Source organism: Nipponia nippon, unplaced genomic scaffold (genome assembly GCF_047370975.1).
Source record: "Nipponia nippon isolate SJK-2023a ecotype South Korea unplaced genomic scaffold, ASM4737097v1 scaffold_7, whole genome shotgun sequence".
NCBI lineage: Eukaryota > Metazoa > Chordata > Aves > Pelecaniformes > Threskiornithidae > Nipponia > Nipponia nippon.
Window position 1 is genome coordinate 15,507,562 of NW_028262391.1, and position 26,790 is coordinate 15,534,351.

At 37.2% G+C, this 26,790-nt stretch overlaps 1 protein-coding gene across 19 annotated transcripts in view; it reads left to right on the forward strand.

Annotated features, from left to right (window-relative positions):
- DLG1 (discs large MAGUK scaffold protein 1) overlaps positions 1-26,790 on the forward strand; it is a 167,231-nt gene that overhangs the window by 61,252 nt on the left and 79,189 nt on the right. For 3 of the 19 annotated variants that reach the window (XM_087740985.1, XM_087740986.1, XM_009468472.2), the window contains exon 1: positions 11,484-12,021. The exons of 13 other annotated variants lie outside the window; for them this stretch is intronic. In XM_087740985.1, coding sequence (XP_087597111.1) covers positions 11,797-12,021 — 225 coding nt within the window. In that variant the 5' untranslated portion in view covers positions 11,484-11,796. Of the gene's footprint in view, positions 1-11,482; positions 12,022-26,790 lie in introns of those variants that run through there. 3 more of the 19 variants (XM_087740983.1, XM_009468471.2, XM_009468473.2) reach the window with 2 other exon arrangements.

Sequence of the window (26,790 nt, forward strand, 5' to 3'; positions counted from 1 at the left end):
CTCTGCTGCACTCTTCTGGAAGAAAGAAACCACATCTCGATTAAACTATTCTGGAAATAGTTAAGCAGTGTGCAAGTATAATTACAACATATGGTGAGGCCTTTTCAAAATGCTGCCTATCTTAGGTCTCTGAGGAGGATTACTATTATCTTTCTCAAATTGGTAAGTGCGGGGTAATCACCACTTGATAGGAAAGAATGTGTATAAGAAAAATCTCATCGTGCAACTTGTATTACCATTTATACGATACATCTGATTATTTTCATGTGACTACTCTCTTTATTAATTTCAAAGGAATGTATGGTAAACTGGAATTTCTGAGCTTTGTTCATCTGAAAAGTGGGGTGGGTGATCCAGGTTTCAGTTGTTCACCAGCATTTTGTGGAACTTTGAATTCTGATGCTAAGTTGGCTGCTGACTTGCTTCTCTCCTGAAGAAGCTAACTTCTTTGCATAAATTGTTAATCAGTCCGAGGTCTTAAGGTATTTATGGGACCTTTTAGAGTAAAATGCCTTTAAGCTCACAAAGTTTCGGTCAGGAGATAGTTTGCTAAAGTTATTGGAATAAATCCTGTTAAAAATTGAACTTGAGTATGTCAGAAAAAACCCAAGGTTGCTATTGTATTATTAGCATATCTGGTCCTCTCTTCTTTTGGCCTGATGATCTGCAAGATGTTCATAGTTTTGGCATAGCTCATGTTGAAGATCGATTTAACAACAGCTCTGAGTTAAGAGTGCTTTGCGTAATTTATTTGGTAGGTTGGCTTGATGCACTGTGTATGGACTAAGTTTTGGCTAATATACAAGATCTTGATTAGCTTTGTTCAATAGTGCATTTGCTTAAGGAAACTAAATGTAATAGAGGATGTTGTTTATTACACTAATAAAAAAGATTTTTTTTTAAATATAAATGTTAAATACACTTGAAATTTCAAATATAGTTATTAGTTTGAAGAACAAATGTAAACAGTGGTTTTATGATCATATGCTGCTTTTTAAGAATGCTGCAGAGGGCAGTAGAATCAGATTTTGAGGAATACCTTCTTTTATAGCAAACCCTCTGCGGTCTAGAGCAACAATACAGAAAATGAGTAGAAGATAGTGAAGAAGGGAAATGCCTGGTTTTAACTAGTGTACATTTTGTTCTTGAAAAGCTTTCAAATTTTCTAGGACTTAAAGCAGCTGTTACAACTTGCTTGGAGAGGTGGGTGGTTTTCAAAGAGCAGCTTTCAAATGACCAAAAAGACAAACGTGTATCCTAAATTTTTAGATGATGAGCACGTGAATACTATTTATCAAATGTTCTATGTTATGTAATGCAGTAACTCCGGGTGGTTTACCTTCTTGACACAGGGGTGGGCTACCCCAGATTCAGGTTAGGGTAAGATATTGCGTGTTTGCAATTAGTATGAAATAACTGATAGTAGCTCTACTTGATTTAAAGTCTAAAAGTGAGACAGGGCTTACAAGTTTTGTCTTGTTAGGGTGGAGCTTTGTCAGTTTAAGAAGAAATGTATACTTTGTATGTCTCGAGCATCAAAGAAGTAAACTTGACCCAGGAGATTTCGTGAACTCTGTTCCCTATTTAATACTCTGTCAAGAGGAATTCTTGTTAATTCTGTAAAACAGCTTTTTTTCAAATGTTTAATGGTAGAGAATCATGAACAGATAGTGAAATGGTCAGGCTTCAGATCCTTCCCAAATATTCTGTCCCAAACATTTTAAAAAATATTTTCATGTAGGTGGGCAGCTACTACCAGAATGTCTTCAGTATGAGGTTTCCAAATTGCTCATTGTCCTGGTTTCAGCTGGGGTAGAGTTAATTTTCTTCTTGGTAGCCGGTATGGTGCTGTGTTTTGGGTTTAGGATGAGATAAATCTCCATAACACACTGATGCTTTGGTTCTTGCTAAGTAGTGCTAAGTAGTTGCTGAGCAGTGCTTACACTGGTCAAGGACTTTTCAGCTTCTCGTGTTCTGCCAGGTGCATAAGAACCTGGGAGGGGGCACAGCCAGGGGGGCTGACCCAGACTGGCCAAAGGGCTATTCCATACCACATGACGTCATGTTCAGTATGTAACCGGAGGGAAGAAGAAGGGGGGGGGGGGGGGGGCATTCGTCATGATGGAGTTTGTCTTCCCAAGTAACCGTTACGCGTGATGGAGCCCGTCTTTCCTGGGGATGGCCGAACATGGCCTTGGGAAGTAGTGACTGAATTCCTTGTTTTGCTTGGTTTGTGTGCGCAGCTTTTGCTTTACCTATTTAACTGTTCTATTTTATTTTACTTCAATTATTAAACTGTTCTTATCTCAACCCATGAGTTTTCTCCCTTTTACACTTCTGATTCTCTCCCTGAGAGACAGCAGCTGCATGGTGCTTAGTTGCTAGCTGGGGTTAAACCACGACACTCATAGAAACTTGCGATTTATAGTATGAGGTTCCGTGAGTTGTTAGGAAATAAAATGTGAAGTTGAATTGACTTTGATGTAATTGAAGCAATACACTGCTACCAAGATTGACCACTAGATGGTGATGCTGCAGAAGGATTTATTTCGATTGTAAAACTGAATTTAGCTTCTCTATCATACCTTCAGATTGACATTTTTGAATTTAACATGTTTTATTAAATAGCTCCAACTAAGTGAAATCTGTCATAGATGTAATATGATATCAAACAAGTTTTTAAACTGTGGAGTGGAAGCTGGAGTTTTCTATCGAGGAAAAAAAGCTTTGAATAATAGATTATTACAAGATTTTATAATAATGTATCATGATGTAATAATAAGAAAAAAATCTATCTTAAATTGCATTATTCTTCACTTAAAGCAACCTGTGCATGAAAGGGAAAATATTTTATTTATAGTTCTATGTTTATGATGTAGCATGGCAATTCAATATTTAAGTGTAGACTCTGACTGGGGCTTGTATATTTTTCTGTATTATGTTTGTGTATTATATGTTGGTATTTGGGGCCATTATTTTACTGGTAATACAGAAGCTCCAAAGAAAACATGCCATAATTTCTAAACTACTAATATATTTTGTACCGGAAAGGTAGACCATGACTAGTGTGATAAATGTTAATATCTATCCTGCTCTGTAATAAACTCTCTTAATATTATAATATTCACCGCAGTTCCATTATATCCACAGTTCGCATTCAAAATTCTCACAAGGCTGTTCTTGGAAAGTCTTCCAAGTATTTGATAAGTTCTGGAGATTTTCACCATAACACCACTCTTCAAGGGGTGAGAAGAATGCTTGCACTTGGTTTGTTCCTTACACACATAGTGGACATTGACAACTGAACATAAGTGCTTTAGTTGGAACATTGTACTAGCTTTATTAGTCTAGTAAGGTATCTAAAATTGCTTATTCATGCTATACAGGAAAATTTGAATTGCTGACTGAATAGCACAGCCATAAGGAACTAAAGGTATTCTACTCATTAAATATTTGGCATCTTCAGAATAGCTTTGTGCGATCATCAATGAAGTAGCAGAAAAATCCAGGATTATTATTTATTACTATAAGAAATAAATTTGGTGGGGGAGAAGTATGTTGATCTTTAATTTATGGTTACATAATTATGGACTCTTGTACATATTTCATGCAGCACAGTCGGCTGCTTTATTGTTCTCATGTGCTCAGAAATTATCATCTCTATACAAGTGGTGCTGGGAAAAAAACCAATAGCGAGCAGGTCAAGCAGTGCAGCGACTGGCCTTTTTCATTACCGGCTGCCTGTTTGATCTCATGCAAAGGCCTGTCATTCCAGCTGAGGGCTGTTATATTCTGCTAGAGTACTTGAATGTCAGATAATGCAGTAAAAATCCCTACTTCCCTATACCAAAGATCTTTTTTAAAAAATGTTTTAGATGTGGATTAATGCTACTTGCCCATTTAAAGCACAGTGGTGGAGTCTTCTGTGGTTATATAAACTCATTTCAGTTAAAGAAAACTATGACTTCATAATACTATGACATTAAATGCAAATGAGTTATTGTCTCCTTATCTCTGAACAGTGAAGTATTTCAAACTAAGGTGAAATACTGTTCTCCATTAAAAAAGATGACAGTTTTACACTCCAATTTTAACTACGAGAATCTTCTTGCGCAAGTGAAGCATCTGGTGCTGGGTCCAAAACTAATCTCGTAATGTGTTGAATACCTTTGAACCAGCAGCTTTGCCCCATGTCAGTGCCCCTCTGCTTTATCTGTGTTTAGCTAGCAGTGTCAGATCTGGGAGAAATTGAACTTAATAAGGCTCAGTTTGTATTCGAGTGAAAGTAGTCGTTTATTAGAATAAAAGCAGTAAAACAGTTTACCTTCTTTGGCTCTATGAATCTCTGAACTGTTGGAGCGTGGGATGGTATAGTGGGGAGGGAAGGATTACTCTATGCTTACACTATTAGCTACTGAGGCAGACGGTAGGTTAGTTGGGCATTTTATTTGACCTAGCGCTGTGATTATGTGCTTGTTGGGTATAGAATCATAGAATCGTTTAGGTTGGAAAAGACCCTTAAGATCATCAAGTCCAACTATTAACCTAGCACTGCCAAGTCCACCACTAAACCATGTCCCTAGGTACCACATCTATGTCTTTTCAATACCTCCAGGGATAAGGGACTCAACCATTTCCCTGGCAGCCTGTTCCAATGCTTGACAACCCTTCTGGTGAAGAAATTTGTCCTAATATCCAATCTAAGTAATATGGTCTTTAGCATTATCTTTCCTCTTGCTTAGAAGTAGCGACCCCTGTTTTTGTGCCAGATACCCCATACTTAGTGTAGCTTGCACACCGTTTCAAAGAAGTTTCCTATAGTATATATCAGCGGTACCCAAATCTACACGACAGGCTTTGTAATCCTAGTACAGCAGTCCAGGTGACTACATGCACTGTAGATTTACTCTGTGAAATAAATGTCTTGTGCCCACTTGGTGTATGCCTGCTTTTTTTCCACGTGTTTAGACATCTTTGGAAACATATTTCCAGGACCTAATGGTATTTAAGCTTAATGGTTTTAAATGAACTCCAATATGAAACTGCTTATCTGTTAGTTCTGCAATGCTGTATAACAGTCTACTTAAATTGACTGTGGTATCACAGGAATGAAATATGGCAAGGTGGTACTCGGTCTTAAAATAGCATCCAGAAGGGAGAGGAGAAATGAGAACTCGCTCTCATTTCTGTACTGTCAAAACATGGTGAAACTATTCTAAAGAGCAGAATCAATGAGTATGTGGAGAAATTACAGATAAGGAAGCAATGAAAGCATTGTAAAGAGAAGTTTGCCATACAAATCTCTTAGAGCATGTGCATAAATATCATCTTGTTGGTGTAAGTTTCTAGGTTTTCTTAGATGCACACAATAGAATTCCTCAAAAAAGTTTACGGAGAAATTTAAGCTGTCATGGAATAAGAAAAAAAAAATATCTTGGGATTTAATTGTTTAAAAAAATCAAAACAAACCAACAACAAAAGGAAAGTAAAAGGTAAGAAAGAAGATCAGTAATCGTGATGGGTGGAAGTTACCAGAAGGATCTCAGAAGAACTCGTGTTCTCATTGCATCATCTTAGAGGAACGAGAGCTCAGGGTTATGACAGATTAATGGAATCATCATCTCAGTACTCAAGTTACAGTCAAAAAGGCAAATGGAACACAAGGAATATCTGGGGAAGCAAATGGGGATAAAACTACATTATTTTATCACTCTAGAAATCTGCACTGTTCCTTATCTTGATGGAGAAGGCATTTCAATCTAGAAATGGTTCATGGAAGAGGAATAAGAGTGGTCAGAGGCGGGGACAGCTACTGTACAATGAAGGGTGAATCAGTTTGACTCCTTAGTTTGGGAAAGAGCTGAGTCAGGAGATATCAATAAAACTACAGTCAGTAAGGTTGGGTCACTAAAACTGCGAAAATGACTAGGGAATGGTTATTTCAGAAATATAAATTCATATTCAAAAACATAAATTAGCAGGTGATAGCTATCTTATGGCCCCTAGATGCAGTGATCTACAGTTAGCCTCTGTCTTTAGAATAATCTTTCAGCTGCTGATAGTCTTTTGGTTTCTGGCTACACCAGCAAAGGTATTACAGCATGCATCGCTTGTCTCTTCTGCCCTTTTTCTTCAATGGGAAGCAAGCACTTTTATTTAACTCCTTCCAATTAATCTGTATAGGAAATAACTGCTTATATAAATGTGCATATACACACATGCTTCCTGTAACAGAGGACAACCTCCTTTCCCTGTAAACCTGAATCTTGATAAGCTTCATAGGTTCCCTTCTCTTTATCTCCTGGTATGTCTTCCCTCCAGTTCCATTCCCTCAAGTGCTTGCTCAGAAGTCTCTTAGAGCTTGTGGAGCTTCTGTTAAAATAGACTTCTCTGTTCATTAGGAGAGTTTTTTCTGCTCTCAGAAAGAGCTGATGGTCTTTATGATTCGAGGAACTCTGAAGGCATGTTCAAGGTTAACTGTCAAAGTAATTGTAACTTTCTATTTGCCCTAGTACATTTTCTTGTTTATATTATTTCCTGAATCCAGGTAGGCAAGATTACCCTGAAGATGAAGATGCGGTTTCCATTTAGAAATTAAAGATCGGATGACATGTAATTTGCAAGATGGATTGATATTTATGATTGTGAGAAAGTTGCAATCTGTTACATGTTTCTAAATGGAGACCTTTCTAAAGCTTTCCAACATCTTCAGCAGGCAGACAGTACTTCTGGAACTTCTGGAAATAGAAACATACCTAGAATAGTGGAAATTATAAGAAAAACTTGAGCATACCCTCAGAAATACTAATTTTTAGACTAGCGTCATACTTTGGTGGTCACTCTTGAGAGGAGGTGCTCTACAATCTTTAATTAAAATGCCTTGCCCAAGTTCTTGATAGGTTACTGCTTTTAAACTTCCTATAATTGAAGACTATATAAATATGCGTAAAGGTGTCAGTTTGTGTCTTACACTAAGAAGCAGTTGACCAAATCTGGCCTTTTCTCAGTATGGGTCTGCTCAACACATCCTTGTCAACAGAGACAAGAAAGAAAAACTGTAACAGATGGACTGTGGATTAATCCAAACATTAGAACAACCTAAGATACAGTAATCAACATCAAGTCTTCTTAATAACTGGTTATACTGTTTTCGCCTGAGATTTCCCCTGAGCTCTCAGTGCAGTTGGGTTCATTTGAAGTTGGGTTCACTGAAGAAAGCCTAAAGAAACTTGCATTAAACACAGAATGTTTTTATCAGTCTGGCGTGCCAAAAAGATGGGCCGGAGATTCATGAACAGGGTATGGAAGAACAGGCAGTTTAATCTGCACAGATTGGTAGGTTGGCTGAGGTGTCGTATGAGTAATAATGTAATAATATTTTATATTCAATATTTATACTAAAATGTATCACTATAGAATAATCATGCTGGGGTGTTTACTTATAAGGTGGTTTCAGCAGTAAAATATCTACTTTTTATTGACTGTGTGAATCACGCTTGATCAAGGGCTGCCCTGCGGTCCTGTCTCTCAACTAAAAGCTAAGTTAGGCTTTCTAATGTATTTTAGCTGAAAGAGTTAACAATGTCTTTTTCCACAGTGTCCAATTTAAGTACTGTACTCCTGGGCTTTGGCTTAGAATATTACATATGCTTATTAATGAGGCTTAAATTTGTTATGCCAGTAAAAATGTATTAAACATAGAATTCTGAAAAGTGTAAAAAGTAAACATGAATTTATATCTATATTTTCAGTGGTGGTTTTTGTTCCCCTGTCTGGAGAGTTAAAGCTGTATAGTCTATATCTGAGTATTTAAATTGAGTTCTGCACATTTCTTTGTATCTATTTTTGAAAAAAACCTAAGTGATACTGAAAATAAGTCCTTGCTATTGTTTTAGGTGGCTCTTGAACTTTATTAAGTGTATCAGTTTATTCCTGTAGGGTCTGTGCTTATTTTAGCCAATATTCTGTTTAGCAGGATAGTAATAAAAATAACATAAGACACTTCAAACCTTCAGGAGTTTTGTTGTTATTGTGTAAAAAGGGTAATTGAGGTATAACTGCTGTTTCCATATACAAACAGGTTTTGTTGCTGTGCATTTTTAATTTCAAGGTATGCATGCTGCGTGTAAAGTTATGTCTAGGGAAACTTTATCTGTGAGATAAAAATATGGCATTATGTCATGTTTTAACTTGTCCCAGCAAGCTGATAATAAGAATTGGCTCAGGTACAAAATCAGAGGAACTTTATTGCAAGCATTTGATGGTAATTTTTAAATTCAGTAACCACTGTGATTACTATATATTGTTAATTAGCCACAGAACAAATAATGTTACTCTGCATCCACTACAAATGCGGATGTATCTTTCAGTAAATTTATTAAGCTGTAGAAAGGTATGTTTACCAATGTAGAAATCTTAATTATGTGCCTTTTTTTTTTAAAAAAAAATCTGCAAGTTCTTAATTCTTGCCTCACAGTAAATAGGGGCTTTTTTGTTTTGCTGTGGTGTTTGGTTTTGGTGCGAGTTTTTTGTGGGGGGGTTGGTTTTTTTTGTTTGGTTGGGTTTTTTTGGTGTTGGTTGTTTGAGGTTTTTTTTGGTTTAAATTTTATCCCCATCAGTCCAACATCCAGAATATGAAAAGGGATGACGGAAGCTCTCAGGTCCCTTTAGGACTTCCTGAGATTCCTTGGTGAGCCTCCCTGTTCTGCCTCCTGGCTCGAGGCAGTCGTTCACAGATGCAATTTCGGCTACCACCTCTGTGTTGACGATTCTTAGATTCTCCTTTCTCTGGATACTCCTTTTTCTGTCCAAATAGCACTTTCTCTGATTTCTACTTGTAGGTGTTTGACCCTCTGTCAAAATGCTCTTTGACCAAAACAAACCCTTGTTTTTACTCCCACCCATCATTTTTTTAACTATACAAATGACTATTCTCCTAGTCTGGATTCCTTTGCATTATCCTGATGTTGTATCATCGCTAGAGTTACACCATGCCTTTATCTTCAGGTTGCTTTGCAACTTGTAAAAATCGGGACTTGTCTCATCACCACAGTACAGGCTCTTTCTACAAATAACTGCAACTGTATCCTAGGCATCAGCAAATCTTGCTCGATACCGTTAATATCCATATGGAGTGTAGGTGACACAGATTGCTGCCTTGTATCACCAGTGTGATTGCATAACCTCTTCCTGAAGTACTTTTCTGGATTTCTGTCTCTGTTGAAATGAGATCATCATAGCTTCGCATTCAGGATTTTTTTTTTTTTTGTCCATATGAGCCTTTCCTGAAGTGCTGATTTCTAAAGTCTTTTTGTCGGTGATGCCGCAGTTGATCGGTGGGTGGATGGGAATCATCCTTGAAAGAAACTACCTTAAACCACAGGAAACCTGTCGCATCTTCAGGCAGATTGATATAACAGCAAGAAAAATAAGTACTTGTTACATGGCTTGTCCATGTATTGTGGTGTTTCTTTTTCAGAATTTTAAACAATACTTCCCCATGTGACTCTCGGTTTGAAGCCTCTGGAGACACACACACACACACACATATGTATATGAATGATCTCATATATACATTATTGAATTCTTAAACATTTTTTTTTGAAAGTTATACTAATATTCTTGTGTTCTCAGGTCTTTTGAAATGTGCAAGATTGTCAACATTCAAGGCCATATGAAGAAAAACAAAAAATATTTTCACTTTGACTCTTTATAAAAAGACTCAGAATTCAAAGCATGTAATTTGTAGCTTCTCCCAAACATCTTCAATCATAGCGAGGGATTAAGGAATTTCTCCAGTAATAAATTCATAGGCATTTTTCAGACTAGGTATTTTCTTTGAGTCTGGAAAAGGGTAGGGCTCAGGCAGGGCTGCAGTCTTCCCATGAAAACCTTGTCCATTTAAATGGCTCATTGCATCTGCTATGTCTCAGGCATTTCTCTACCTCCGTTACCTATCTTATGAACATAGCTTTGAGGACACTGCACAAGTCAGACCGAGTTTCATATGACTTACACTGATAAGCCATTGTATTTTATGAATATTAATAAAGTCTATCTGAAAGATGTACTCAAATTACTTGTATGTGATATGTTATTGAGCTGTACTAGTGACTAGAAGTAAATGGTGCATTGATCTTATTACCACAGTTTTAAATTAATGTACTTATTATTTCTGCTTGTAATGTAAGCTCTTGGGAAAAATTTGTTACACAGAATAGGATAGCTGTCAGTAAGAGTTTCTTAAACAGAAGAGTATATTGCACCAAAAAAAAGTATATGGGGGAATTTGGTAATCCCCACTAAAATGCACATCGTGAGTCAGTGGATTTGTAGAATCATGTTGTTGTAACTTGTGGCATCATTGTAAGGAACTCTTCTGCCTTTGATCATCATATTGAGAGTTTTCTTCATTTTGAAAATGTTTGCCCTGGTTTGTTATGGTTATGACTGTTAGAGCATTTTGTTTAGAAATATACCACAAACAGTTTTGATAACTTTTTGTTGGAATTCTGGGGGCAAGCTTGCACTGAAAACCTTGACACTTAACTGATTTCCTAAGTAATCTCTTTCATGTGAGCTGGAGGATTTTTCTTAAAGCAATTGACTGCAAAAATGTGAATGGTGAATTCAGTAAGGTAACTTGAATTCTTACAATCTTTTTGATATTTACTGTGTGACTTCTCCTTTTTTACTGTGAAGAGAGCAGAGAAAATGCACACCTATAGCAGTAATATGCTTGTGATTTGCATTGACAATCAAAGTAACTTTATAGAAAATTCATTAGTACATATTAAGAATTTTTCATTTTTTTGCCAGTTCTTGTACTTTTGAGAAGTAATGTTGTTTTCGTATTTATTGTTTTCATATTATGCTTACAGTGTTCACAGAATTTTGGAAATAGGTGTTATGATCATGACACATTAATCATAAAATAAGAACAACAGAGTGTTGACTTCTGGTGTTTTAATCTTAACATCCCTAATCTTCTTGCTAGTTAAAAAAAAAAAAAGGCAACAAACAAAAAAACCCCAACAAAACAACCCCACTAGACACCCATTAATATGCAGCACAAAATGACTGTGTTATGGCACAATGATATCTTCCCTCTATGGTTGTTTTATGCACTAAAAACATAAGGGGGGGGAGGGGAAGAAGAAACCAGCAAACACTTCTTTCGTGAATATTTTTTCTGGACGTGTTGTTAAGGTCTTTTTCTCTGTGAAGCATTTTCAGAAAGACAGAATCAGTGAACAACTGCAATTATACTGCATGCTCCCTGTTTTGTTCGGTTCAGGTTTATAATTTATGCAAGCAAGGAAGTGAAAAGATGCTATTGGATCTTACTCCAGGCAGTGATTGAAACTTGGTTATTTTTGATCCGTGCTTTCTCCACCCAGTAGCTGTTATCATGCACCACCGTTCTCATAGCTGTGAATTCGTAACGTTGTACTGTACCTGCTACGCAGTTTCTCTTAAGTATCTGTTGTCAGCTAGGAAGGGGAAGCAAGCTTTCGATCCTGTGGGTTCTGAAAAAGGAAAAATAAGAAAAATATTTGCTTGCTTTGTTTTAATTGCTCAAGATTATGCTTATCATTGTAATCACAGGTAGAGAAGGGATGTAGGAGCTGGAAAAGCTTGGAAGAAAAATAGCATCAGCTATCAAGAATTTTGTTTTCCTGTTTTGTAAACGATGCTGCTGTAATTCTATCTGCATTTTTTTTTCCCTGCTCATTCACCACTCAGCAGCTGGTAGGGAAGTAAGACTGCCTGGCAACCACCTGCAGAGCTGCAGAGATGAATTACATTTTCGGAAATAACACACTCCTCTATTCTCGCGCCAGTCGAGGCAACACTAGCTCAAGCCACAGTTCTGTAGGCCCAAAGCACAAGCAGTGGGCAAAGAAAGGCTCGACAGATGAGTTACGGAATGAGCCTTCCCGTTGGCAGCAGATAGTCGCATTTTTCACTCGGAGACATGGTTTCATTGACTGCATTTCTGTTGCTGCCAGCTCCACCCAGGTAATATGCCACTTGTTGAAATTATTGTGTCTGCATGTTTTCTGGTTACTTGCTAATCAGAAATAGCAATCTATTTATATATGCATGCTTTCATATAATCTGTGATTTATGAATGGTATTTTCTGTCTGCTTTCATTTTCATAGTTTAGAGCTCTGTCTAATATTTCGGATTAAAGCATGAAAATGGAAGCACTTAAATAAGATCCAATTTTTTTAAAGTTATTTTGCAAGTGGTGAGCCTCCAGCAAGTTTGAATATGAGGTATTTTAATGAAATACTGAAAAATGTAGCTTGTGTTCTACTGCCTAGCCCTGGAGGGGAATAACGTAGTTAAGAAATACCAATTTCATAGCTGTAGTAAGATGACAGTTCAAATAAAGACCACATATTTCCTGATTAAGGCATTGTATTTAAAAGATTAAATAATTTAAAGTCTTAATTATATGTAGCACAACAAATTCTAGTCTCTATCAGTTTTCTGGTTTTTTTGGCTGCTAATAATCCATAAATAAGATTAAGGAATGCCTTCCTTACGTACAGAATATACATTTAATAGTGCAGTCTGTAAGAAAAACGTGACATTTTTCAATATGACTGTCAATCTGCTCTGAGTGATGTTTTTAGTAATCATTGAAAGTCAGGTAAAAGGAGGCAAGCCAAATTTCAAGTCTGGATTTTGGGGTGAGTTCTTAAGGTTGATATTAAGAGAAGTTTAAACTTATTAGCATTAGCAGATGAGTATCTCTTTGGATAATGCAACAAAGGAGGATATATGGAAGAATGCTGAGATGTCAGCATTGTTTAAAAATGTGAGATTAGATTTGTTTTGCTTACTGTCAAGCTAAATTCAGCTTTTGTCAATAATAATTGCTTTCTTGATGTCGTACAACCTGAAGTACTACAAAAACTTGTAAAAAAAAAAAAAAAGAAACATTTGTTACCCTCAGACACTGTAATATTGTTAAGATGTTTTTTATCTGTTGGTAATTGTTTCAAAGATGATAAACTGCCACTTCCTCTGGAAGTCTGCTTATTGTTGCCTGGTTTTTGCTTGTGAATTTAGAATGAAGACTGAATAGGAGATCTTAGAAGGGGATTTTCATTTTCTTGTTGCAAATGTACATGAATGTTGAAGAGGGATCCTGTAGTTTGTCATGGGTTGTTATACAACTCTTAAGTGATGCATTAGGTAGACAGAATAGCTTTTAAGTACTGTTATTTTTTTAAAGACAAAATATACAGTATTAGCCTTTTGAATAAATATTATGGTTACTCTTATTTGTTTAATGCTTGAACAAGTAATATTGGAATGCGTGAAACTTGCAGTTGGACTGACCAGTCAGGACTAAAAACTTGCTGATAAATGAAATACCGAATAGCCTCTGCTTTGAGTGTAGGTTGGGCCGGACAAAGATCCTGACATCCCTTCAAACCAAAGCTGTGATTCTGTGAATATCTCAGTGTTTGTTCTTTTTTTCTGCTATGAAAAAGATAGCTTACCTCTGTGAAAGCCTGCCAAATTTTTTTCATAAGTCTGACAGTTCTTCCATTAAAAAGAACTGCTTATACATGTTCATGGCCAGATGGAGGGGGAAAAAACAACATAAAATATTATGAAGTGGTTGTAAAAAAACTTAATGAGCATATTCGGATGTAATGCACTGAGAACATAAGAGCTTGTTGAAGCCTCTTCCTCTGGAAAGATGCTGTACTATCCTCCTACCTTATCCACACATTGCAGCTGTTCTAGCCTCAGGGAGGGAAAAAAAGACATTTAAAGATTGCTCATTGTGGTGCAGGTTTTTTTTTTTTTTTCTTTGAGTCCTCTTCAGTTTTTGTTCTGTGATGTAGTATTCTGAAAATTCTTGATGAATTTTGTTTGTTCATTTAAGATACATCCCCATCACTTGAATGTAATCACATTTGCAGAGTCCAAATAAATAATTAGATATGATGTACTTCTCTAACCTTGTCCGTTGAAATTCTACTTGTGATGATGGGCTTTATATATTCTTGTTGTGATATCATGATTTTTAACATCTACAAAACCAAACTGATGTTTTTTTAAAGTACTGGTCTCCTACTTCCCTTGTGAATCTGCTACATAGCACCCATTTTTAGCTGTTCCTTCATTTGTTGGGCTTTCTTGGATGGGGTGGGATGGCGCGGAGTGGTGATACTTGCTTAGTTCCCTCCATTACCAGTGAAAGGGAAATGACTCCTGGAGGTTAGGCCACACACCCCTGTCCTTCTCCGGGAGTTGCAACAGGTCGCCATCTCCCCAGCAAGGTGGTACGAGGACTTTTGCTAAAGAAGGGACTTCGGGTTTTGCAGTAGGGTATTTTTTGAGTAGGGAGTCTTGAACCCTAAATTAGCAAGGAAGAAGTTGGTAGCACTGCTTTTTGCTGTAGTTATCGCTAGACTTATGCCCAAAAGAATGCACGTGTGCACAAATGCGTTGTGGCATGGAGGACTAGTCGGGAGTGAAAGGCTACTGTAAAAAGCCACAGCACCCTGAAGGCTAGCAATCCATTTTCAAACATCGAAGATGCCTTATTTACTAGTATTGCCCCTTTTTAATGTTGTTAGAAGATTCAAATCACCCATCTCTCATAGGAAGAAGGCAGCAGTGGAAACAGATGGTGTGAACACATACAAACGAACACAGTGAAGTGGTCATTCTGACTCTCTACTTGCGTCCTACCCTAGCCAAGGTCTTCAGGGAGCTTTGCATGGAACTCGAGGTGGTTGTAGTGGTTTGTAGGCTTTGCATTACTTCAGTAACAAGGAGTTCAGTGATCAGACACTGCAGTCTGTCCATAGAGCAGCAGTACATCCTTCTGGGTTAATACCTGTTCCATTTGCAGTGGTGAACTACTGTAGAGGTAGCGATGCTGTCCTGCCCCACCAACCACACCAGGCTCCTTTATGGGTCTGGGGAACCTTATTTAACATGCTCAGGCATTTGAGGCCTTTATTGTTGCTTCCTTCTGCATTCTCTGTGATGAGTTAGTTACTCAGAAGAATTAGAGAAATTGATTAGAAGCTGGCCTTTCAATTTTTGTCAGCAAATTTATTAATTTCTTTCATAAAAGCCAAATCTGTTGCATAAAATAAAAGATAAGGATAAAAACAAACATACAACAAATTGATGCTGTTGCAAGAGTGAATAACTAAGCCATGAGCTTAGTAAATATATGGTTATGCAAATGAAAAATACTGGGTAATTTCCAGTGCTGTCCGAACAAGAGATACGCATATCGCATCAACAAAGATAACTGTAGCCAGGGCAGTTCTTTCACCCAGAGTCTTTCTAGAGCTCTGAGAAGCACCTGTTCTTGACAGTGAATACAGCTATCATGTCTCAGAGTGCATTTTAACTGTCAGTAGTATTTGGCCCACGTTGTGCTACAAATGTGGAAACTGATTTGTCTGAAACTCACATGGCATTAAACTGGTTCTAACAGCAATGCATTTAGGCTATTCTTAGCATGTAACATAGTATAATAGTCTTCTGGCATTTGATACTGAAAAATTGTTTAGCTCTTTGAATATGCTGTGCTAATTTATACTTACATTTTTACGACATGTTTGCAGGGGGAGAAGAAGGAGGGGTGCAGAAAACCCCTCCAAATTCCACTTATCCATTTCAAAAACTTAGCTTTACATTTCAGAGGTTATCAGCTGCTTCTGTGAGTCGTTTGAGCCCAGGCATTTCTTGTCTTTATATCTCTTCCTTTTAAGATATTGATAAAAGTTTTACTGTATGTCATTATTCCTAGAATATTGCTTTCAAATTTATTGAAATACTATGAACATAGTTCTAGCATGTATAAAATGCTATATGTAACCAGAAGACAACATAGAGGTGTTACAAGGTGTGTTTAAAAGATAATGATTTAAAAAAAACCAGGTCACTACCCTAACCCCTTTCTTATTGTACTTCTTACAGTTCAGGAATTGCAAAAATTAATTTCTTACAGCAGTATTTACCATCCTTTCTATAATTTTGGTATACTTAAGTATTTATGTATTTCTAGACATACAGATCATAACACTAAGGCACATGCTAAAAATGTGAGATAAAAGATAAAATAGTTCTGATGTAGTATGTGGAGGTTTAATTAAACAAGTGGAAGTTGAAAAGCAAAAAAAAAAAAGAGGGGTGTTTAATGTAAGACATGGAATTAAATCTGGAACTTGCAGTGGGAAGATACTGCAACTAAAAGTTCAGATGATTTGATAATCAGCTTAACTATTAAATATCTTGGCATATCAGAATGTGTCACAGGGGGTGATATGTTTTATGAACAATATTAAACTCTGTGGATGTGTGACTGTTCTAGCATCCCCTCAAGTTTACAAGTGAAACTGGGACTTCATTATGCCAGCCATGGCGTAATGTGAAATTCTTTACTTGCAGGATCTGTTTGAGTCAATACATTTTTTTTTTTTTTTTTTTTTAAAGAGGTGATACAGTAAAGAAAGGAGTTACAGGAGTAACCGTATGGAAGTTTGTATGAGTACATAGAAGAACTGTTGTCATTGTTAGATTTATAATGCAGACTTTCCCCTGAGTTTAAAATTTAAGCATACATTGCCTGGAAATCGTTGCTGATAATACTGTGATGAACACATAAAAAAGCAGCTTTAAGTAGTACTTGCTTTGGATGGTTTTAACTATAAGAAGGCACCTTCTGAAATTTAAACATGAGTTTTCTGTACTAAGTTTCCTTCTTATTCTTGATTTTTAGCCATGTAATATCACACATTTTTAACAGTACGAATTTATTTTGCAGATTTTAGTTCTGTCACTGGTTGCATTTTCTATGAGAGGACATTATAGCAGAGAGAAAAATGGTATGAATTTATGCTGTAATAGGAGTGCATTAATATGAGTTCTAAACAATAGTCTAAGAAATAGGAAATTCTTGACAATTTAAACTCAAGCCTTAAGGGACTGTTTCTGGAACCTTTTGTAAACGCTTCCATTTTGTAAACACTTTCTAACTGTGTACAGTGGAGATGGAAACTTCTGAAGACTGAAGTTTGCTTGATGTTTAAATTTAAAATGCAGTTTTAAAAGCATATTAAAATCAATAAATCTTAAGAATATATATCATGAATCATGTAGTGTCATGTATATTGTTAGGATCATGCTGGTTCCTGCTGTAGCCTACTCTCTCTCCTCTTATGAAGTCAACCAGTAGTCTCATGGAGTAATGGGTTTGTGCTTTTTCCTTCCCAAACCCATGTGTGTGGCTGCAGTGTTGTCACGTGCAGTGCGTTACTTCAGTTAATCACTCGCAGCACGGCAGGGATGATAAAAGAACTGAACCGGTGCTCCAGCTACCTGCAGGCACTGCTTGCTGCCAGAGGGTTTTAGGTTCCACTTTCTCTCACAGCTGTTGTTCTGTCTCAGAGTTGATAACAGATTTTCTTCATATTTCTGTTCCACTGTATCTCAAGACAATTACCTTTTCCAGAATGAGTCAGAAATCTGATAAGCAAGGGAGAAGGGGACACAGAATGTTTTGCTTTTGGAGTACTACTGCTACTGCAGGGGCTTTCTACGTTGTGCCCAAGACTCTCAACCTTCAGGCAAGGCAAGCACTGGATCCCCTCTTAATCCATTGTCTTCAACTCCAACTAGTAACTCGGGTGGACTAACAGGGTCTTGCCGTATGAAGCCAAGTGCATGGAAACCTCTGAAAGAGGTAGGACTCTTTAGGTCTGTTACATAACTTCGCTCATTTATTTTATATTGTGATAGTTGCCCTCTCAGTTGAGGCTTGTATTGATTGACAAAGTGTTTTGAAAACCAAATACAGGCCAGTCTGTCTTTCACCAGCTGTCAGCTTACTAAACAGCTCTAGCACGGCTCCTGTGGTATAGCATTTCTGTTTTGCTGCCAAAGCTGCTGTATGTTTCAGTTAATACAATTATTAAGTAAATGACTGACAGAACCACTGCATCTAAAGTGAACACCATCTTCTTCCTGTTCTTCTATTTTGGTCTACAACATCAAGAGCACTTTCAATTATGATTAAGGATATGCAGGATGATTCTTTTAGTTTGAAGAGGCTAATGCAACAGAAATGTCTTAGATGTTTTCAGAAAACGTGACTTTGTCTTTCAGAATTATTTGCATCCATACTTAAGGGCTGACATGATATCATGTGTTGTGCAACTTAAGAGACTTAGTTTATACCCAGCTGAGAGTCTTGTTAAACTTTGTGTCCACAGCCTTTCTGGGATTTATAGTAACTCAAGGAAAGAAATTGTTGTCTTGTTAAAGCAAGAGAGATTGAAATCTTTATGTGCAACACTACCTGTGCAGTCTCTTTTCAGAAGAATATCGTTCTTTTTTCTAGAACCTCTGTTGAGGCCAGTGCTTTCCCCTGTACTCCAAAACAGAGGAGTTACTTGAATTTGTCTTTATGAATAACAATTACTTATTAGAATTTTCAGTTTTCTGTATGAGTGTTTGAATCATTTATCTTCAGAATTTTTTTCTAGTTCTCAGAAGCTGTCCTACCCTGTGTAAACTACTCAGTGTTAAGTATTAACTCCTAGTCCCTGATAGGTAATTACTTTGTATTTCTGTATTCCTGTCTTATCCTCATCTGAGTTTCATAGTGTGATTTTTATCGTCACATAATAACCAGTTATTTCTATTTCATATATATTATTCTACCGTCTCTTCAGACCAGTTTTATCTATTCGACTGATACATTGCAAGACCTACATAGTACTGTGTATTGTTGTTGCTTACACCTTGACACTGAGTCAACCTCCCAGATATTTCAGTGCATGGAAGCAAACATGTTCTGGAGCTGTTGTAAAATGCCAGATGTGCGTATCTGTAGATCCCTTTATAGAAGATGTCTTTGCAAGGCATGAACTCTTTTTGACTAAGCCTACCAGTTTGGGCTACGCACACAACTTCTGCCATCGCAAGGGCATGGCACTCTGAGTGAAGAACATGTCTTTCACTACTCTCCCTGGGAGTGAGTTCAGACTAATGTTTGACACACTACGGTTTGCTGAACTTCAAGCACAAGCATATTGTGAAGCATTTCCAGTACAGTTCATTTTTTGTATTACTACGGCAGATCCATAAAAGATGAACATGTCAGGAAAACATCTGCCTTTTCATGTGATGCATCTCGTGCAACTGAAATGAAGTGCCTCATCCTTGTTTATTAGTATAACCACATTGTTCACACTTTGCTTATCATATAATGACTCTGTAACAGACAGGTCCCAGTGGATGCTTTTCTCCCTTGAGGAAAGATTCTTCCTTTAATGTTGTTTCTAATGTGCCTTCCCAAATTTCATTCAAGTGAAGACTGCATAGTTCTACATATGATTTCAGGAACGCTTAGAGGTTCCTCCAGTTAGAAGGCAAGAGAAATCCTTCTGCTCAGCTGGGACTCTTCCTGCAACAGATGCTTTGCTAACCAAGCATTGTAATGAAATTCTAACAGGTATAAGTCTAACAGGGCACTGCGGTTGCAATGATGGTCTTGGGGGCATAGGCAACAAAAACAACAATATCAAATACATCAGTAGACTTTGAGAAGGACATAAGCCACCTGTCAGATGCCATGTTCATGTTAAGCCAGCACTCTCAGTCCTTCCATTTTTTTCCTTACAAAATGGATAGGAGCATTCCTGTTTCACATCAAAGACTGATAACCTTGTGCCACCTGCCCAGGAAGCTCAGAAAACTGTAATACACAGGCCAAATTCAGGACTGAGACCTGATTTCTTGTTAATACCACCACCACCTGGTGAGTCTTCCCTGAATCCCGAATGTACCTTTTCTGGACCTACCTTTTCTGGTTTTGCCCAAAGTATCATTAGCTACTGTCATTTCTATACCAGTCAAATTAATTAGGTCAACATAGTCCCTGAAAGTAGTCTGTCATGACAAAAAAAAAAAAAAAAAAAAAAAAAAAATTTGTCTACTCTTTGTACTCAGAAAGCTGCAATATCTTTTAAACTATACCTTTGTTTACTTGGGATCATCACTGGCCACTTCAAGCAGTCACCTCTTGCTACTAGCTTGAGTTTCTTCCAGGAACTGCTTGGACTCCAAGACAATAAGCCCAATAGCGCTTCCTGACTCTCCTGAGCTGTGTATCTTCTCTGTACCTCATTCATTTTTTACAAATGTTACCTGCTGAGAGCTGCTGCTAGAGTAGATGCTAGAGTTAAGTGATGTTCTAGCCTCTGCTTGCCCAGGATGGCTGATGCTTATCTTCTAGTGGGTAGAAGCCACCTATTCCACACTGATGTGCATTTAAGTAAAACTGTTGCACATTTTTCTTCGGTGAGGTGGGGTAGGAGGAGGCACTTGTTTCAGTGGGCTGTGGTCCTTGGTTTTTGCCTTTTTTAAGGTCCTCTGGTGCATCATGTCCATATGGCAGTTTTATCCCCTAAAAAAATGTCAGGGATCCCAAAACTTATGCAGTTCTATCACTTGCTTTTTGAAAGACTTAAGGTTCGCTTCCATGTACCAGGTTTTTGTGTGCACACACAAGGCTCAGTATCAAAAAAAGCACGCTGAAGGGCTGCAGTCAGTGTTGAACAAGGACCCCCTTCTGTGTCTATCTTTTGTAATTTTAAAAAATCTTTGCCACCAACCAAAGCGCTTCTGGACTTGGTTTGCAGTTTGGTATTCCTCAGTGTCTGTGCTGCTTATTGCTGTTCCATGTGACTTTGGTTGTCAGTATTGAATTTCATCTCGCTGCCTGTAACCCCCTTCTCTGATGTATCAGGCTTGCTCTACAGCTTGTCTCTGTTGTGCATTTGCTGCTCTTCCAGTTTTTTTGTGTTTAGCTTCACATTAGGATGTAGTTGAGCTGATGTGTTCTCCAGAGGGAAAACAGACATTTATGACTCATTTTGTCTCTCTTGTAAGCTGATCTTGGCATTTATGAATTTTCAGTCTTTTGCTCCATTAAACTGTTTCTAATGCATATTCTAGTCCCTTGCAACCGTCTCTTTTGTGAAATGATACATCTAAGCAATGATTGAAATAAAAGCAGATCACCTTATTCATATTTCCATAGAAAAGAAGAAAGCGTCAGGACAAAATAGTTTTAAATTTTATTTTGACACTGGTAAAATATAAATCCTTATTCATTTTTTTCATGTCCTTATAGTCAGCTTAAGAGTATTTTTAAGTTACCATTGGTTTTTAAACTGTGTGGAAGTTAGTATTAATGTTATTGGAGGCTAGTATCTATGTAGTTGTGTCAGTCTTGTAACATATGACTTCAGATATTTTATGGAATGCAGGTATAGTACAGGATTTTTCCTTGACCATGGAATTTTCAATTTCTTCCCACTGCTTTGTGTGGTATTTACTGGAAACCGCCATACTGTGGGAATGTTTTGGATGAGTCTTCTAGCCTCTCCGCCTTTATTTTCTTTATCAGTGCTGCCTCACAGTGTGTATATTTGCTTATTTAAAATTGTTTCTCTAAGACCGATGCCTGTAGAAGTTAGTTGAGCAACCTGTGTTATGTGCCTCCCAGGTAATAGTGTTTGTTTTTTATATCAGAGTAGGGAGCAGCGTAAAGGTTGCTTGTGCTTCTGGTGTACAGTTCTACTTCAAAGCAAATTTAATTTAGTAAGTCAATTGTAGTTGTTTTTCTTGGGTAACTAACTGTATCTGACTCCACAGTGTGATGTAGCAGGTGAGAAGGAAGTCAGCTTCCCCTTTGGAGAAGGAGAAAGAGGGAACTCTGGATTCTGTCTGTAGCGTCTACAGTCTCCAGTCTGAAATCCTGGCCTGAAAAGGGATCCTGATAAATTGGGAGTGTTCACAAAAGGGATTATAACTGTAGACTGTGTTCAGGAAGATGTGCTTTAAAATGAGAAACTTAAGAACCTCTCCTTAGTTCATCGGAAGGAAAGTCAGGAGAGGATTTGGTCACAGACTATAAATATATAGGGATAGATTTCGAAACTAGCAAGCTTGTTTATTTAATAGAAAAAGGCTAGACAAATTTAGATAGAAAACTTAATTTTAAAGAAGGATATTAATATAATAAGCATTTCAAAAGCTTGGCGGGACATGATGTAATTGCTAATTCAGGGTAATAAATTAGTATTTCCTATGTAAAAAGCATAATGACAAAGTTTGTACTTGAAAATGTCAAAATACATTACACAATCCCTGAATCACCATCTAATATAAAGACTTTAAACTGCTATTTGGAAGCTGTAAACTGCTGGAAAGCAGTTTATTTTCTTAAAAACTCTTTTATTATATCTCTTTACTACTGCTTTTAATTTTTATTTTAACTCTGTCATTTTTGTTACTCTTTTAAAAAGATGAACACTACGTGGCAAAATTCTGTGTACAGCTTTTTAGAATTGGAGCACATTAAGCCTCGTTACAGAGCAGCACTTCAGTAGTTAGATGCTAAATCAAGTGGTATGCAAATTGACTGTGCAACAGTACTGATCAAGGTGGTGATAGTACAGACCTAAGACTGTATTCCCAGATAAGTGTGGAATGCCAAAGCAGATGCCTATCTCTGAGAAAAAAAAAACAAAACAACAAACAGCTAGGGCTGTCCCACCTTTGAGCTCGGGGTAGTTCCTATGACTCATTTTATGGTATTAAAAATAAAAACATTCAGGTGCCAATAGAAGAGAATTTAAATTAATGTGGTAAGAGGCACAGGTGATCAGTAGGAGATGACATTTATTCAGGATTTCTTAAGGAGCTTGTGTTTAATATGGCTGAACTGTCTGTTGTGTTGTGTGTGACCTTTTTGTTTAAACTGTCTGGGTATTCCTAGAATGAAAATTTAAAAAAAGGCAAATACGATGCCCTTTTTAGAAAAGGACTCTCTGAGACTACAGCTGAGCAGGTCTGATTTCCTTATTGTACAAACTTTGAGAAATTCTTTATTATTAAAAAAGAATTAACAGGTAGATGGATAAACATATTTTGAAGAGAAATCATCCTGTCTTTGTAAAGGGAAAAGGACTTGCAGATTCTGTAGACTTCTTTGAAAACAGGGAGCAAGTAGATAAAAATCTACGTGGGAATATGTGGTCATCAGAAGGTCATTATAATTACAGAAGTCTTTGAAAATAATGGTTCTTAGATCAAAGGCTGGTAAAATTAATGCTGCCATGAGATAAAGGGGAAGGATGTTTTGTAGATTTTCAATTGATTAAAACAGTTGCCTTCAACTGGGGCTGGATTCCCAGGGGGTTATATTCGTGAAAGATCGGGGGGGGCATAGGTGAAGCTGTGAGGCAGAGGCATGTGATTGATTTTTATTTTTTAAATTTATTTTTATTATCAGGTTTACTAGCTGCAGAGAATAGCAGACAAAAGTGAATGGGCACAAAAATACCTGGTGATATTCATTGTACGGTAATGAATGAGGAACAGAGAAGGATAACCCTGCACGTGTGCATATAGCGATAGGCTGCAAAGGAAGTATTTCTATTCCAGAAAGAGATTTCGGAGTTGTCACGGATAGATCTCTGAAAACATCACCGTAGCACTCTGCAGTAGTGAAGAAGGTAAATGAAATGTCAGGTATTACTAAAGAAGAAGTAGAGAATAACACAGAACATGACACTGAGTATACTGTGTATCTGTATTTTGAATTTTGTGTGGGGTTCCATTTGCCTTATCTTAGAAAGGATATAGCATAGGTAAAAAAGAAAAGGGTAATAAAACGTTAAGAGGAATAATCTAGTTACCTATAGGGACAGTTGATTTAATAGGCTAGAGACATAAAATAGAACCTTCTTAATTTCATTTTTTCAATGAGAAATGATTTAGTAGTTCTCTAATTCTAAATCTGTCACAACTGTCCTGTAAAACTTCTGCCATACAAATAGGTATGGTGCTTCCTCTGAGGGCTTTCAGAGCTTTCTGCCTCTTCCAGTGTAGGGATTCCAAGAGCTGGAGATGACTTGTGTGTTTAGTAACGCTGAATCCGTGAGTTTTCATGGACTTGGCCAGCCATCTTGTAGTGGCAAGGATTCAACAGTGAGAGACCAGTTTCTGCTTGTTCGTAGCCTAATGAGGGGAGGAGAGTTGCGGTTATGGCACCTGTTCTTGTGTATTTTGTTCCAAGATTTTTAATGCAGAACAGTGTTGGAAACAGAATTGAGGTTGTTTTTAAGGAAATACCCTTCTCTTGGACTGAAGAGTCAGATTGGTCTTTTCTGTTCTGTTGTTGGCCCTATTTGGTTTTAGTTCATTTCCTCCTGAAGGCAGACGGGGATTAGGCCCGGGCTGTTGGAGCGGTCTGTGCAAGGAGCAGCTCGGGCACTGGCCTGAGAAGTGGAAACTTGAACCTCACATGTCAAAGGCAGCCTGAAACCCAGAACTGCACCCATGGCCTGCCCACTGTTACAAAAGTGTGGCTAAAGGTACATTTAAAGGTATCTTGTCATTCTGAGGACGTAAGAATGAAGAAAGTATTTTTTGAGTAATTGTGTTAGGGAGGTAAATACAGGCCGTGAGACCTCCTTTCTTTTTTTTCCTTTAAACTGTTTAGTATACAGAGATTTTATTGATATCTATTAGCTTCTCAATGTCTAAGGGCTTGAATCTTTAGTAGAATCGTGTTGTGGAGTGTTGTTGGAATTATAAAATGAAACTGTAAAATTTTGTTTAAATAGTTTGTAATCTTGAGGGTCTGATGAATCCTGTTTTGCTTTTCCTGAATTGTAAATTCAGAAGCCAGAACCCTTGTCTTAGCCCTTTCTACAGATTTTTTTTTTTTGTATGAAGAATTTCAAATATTTGTATCCTAAAGGCTTCAAACATTTTATTGTAGGTTAGGCCTTTTAATTATCTGAACTAAAGAGAAATTGGCAAAAATGATTTTGTAAACTAGTATCCTGTCAAGATTAGACCAAAAAAATGAATGGAATTAAAGTTGTGACTCAAGAAAAGCTTACGTTGTTTCATGTATTTTAAAGTATTCTGAGAAACTTAAGCTGCTACTTGTAACATTTATTGATACCCACTTTTTTCAGGTCAGTAGAGTTAATATTTCTTTTATCCAGAGTAAATGAGGCAAGGATCTGCCACCAAAACCTGACTGATAGAAGTTTTGGTGTGTTACCAACACAAATGCTGGTTTTGTGTGATCCCAGGTCTGCCCTGGCACTGACACAGAATAGGAAGTCTTGCACGTTAGGTCTGACTTCTGCAGAGCCGTGTGGTTGTCACTGCAGTGTCCTCTTCCCAGAGGAGGTTTACCGCCTGATCTCAGGGCTGAACCTCATCCTCTGGCTCCTGTGTCTTTGTCCTGGACAGGTGAGTCCTCACGGAAACTGCAGGGAACTGTTTAAATGACTTCTGCACTCAACTGGGGTACACGAGGGCTTAGTTAGCTCCGTTTTACTTCCAGTTGTAGTTGACTTGGCCTAGTTCCAGTTCATGAGACAGATGGGCTGTTTTTGTATGGAACCCAGAATGACTGGCTCAGGTTTCCCTCTCTGCTTAAGAGGTTAAGCAGCTTCTGCACTAGCTAGGTAGGGATGCACCATAGTTGTGTTGGTACAGCACTGATCATAAATTGATCAAATCTGACTTGTGTTTCTATGGTGCAATTAACCCAAAATCCAGATAAAATGTCTATGGATAATTACGGACCAAAAGTCAGTTTATCTGTAAACCTTGTTTTTAAAGCACATTTTTAGTTAACACTGTAAGCTTAAAATTATACATAAATGTTTGTTTTTCCATTGCAAGGTTGCATAAGGCTATATTCTTTCCTAAGTTATACTGAAAAGTGCTAGAATCTTTAGAAATTTTTAGCAAACAGCATTGTAAGAAAAAAAAAATCAGTCTTTATTTACTTGTGGAGTGGAAGTTTGCTCATGTAATGCTAGGCATTAAACCTGTCAAAACTCTTATAGTATTTTAATTTACTGAAGACAAGGAGTATTTGACACTACAGAAAAGGTGCCTATTTTGCTGAAACATTGCAAGGCTCCTATGACTCATTCTAGAGCCTGGATATGTTGTATAATAGTACTTATTTTGAGATTGTATTATAAGTGCATGTTGTCATGGAAGCAAGTCTGAGGAGCTTTCAGTGTCTCCATGGTGTAAGAATGAATAAAATCAGATGAGGTACCTAGCTAGTAATTGCATGGTAAAGATTCTAGCCTTAGCTCTGTGCAATGAAGAAGCAAAGCATCTGGAGAGCAATATAAAGCTATCAGAACTGTAGAGAAAGTAATCGTGTATGTTTGGGAAGAATTCAGGATGTGTAAAGATAAATGCTAATGGCACTTACGTGTATGAAGCCCTTTGTAAATGAAGTAAGGAGTAGCTTTAGTATAAAGCCACTCTTTGTGTAAATCAAGTCATTAATTTTCCAAATTTTTCTGATATTTACATCCTGATAAAGCTAATGGATTTTAATTAATGGGTTGTTATAGATGACTTTTCTTGTGTGGTTTTCTGTTTGCTGTTCGTTAATATGAGGTAAATGACTTTCTGCTCACGCTCAGTGTTTTAGGGCAAATTTGTTTAATTTTATAAAGAGATTTTTGGACAGATAATGATTGCTCATGGAATAATACAATTGTCAATAAAATAATAAATACTTCCCTTAAAATGGAAAGCTCTAGCTTGGATTCACTGACTTCCTTCAGCTCACTTCATTACTCCTTGTTTTAAGACTGTACTCTTAAGTACTTCAAGGGCAGTGGGGTGCTATAAGTGAACCTGAATTTTTCTTATACTGAAGAAAAAAC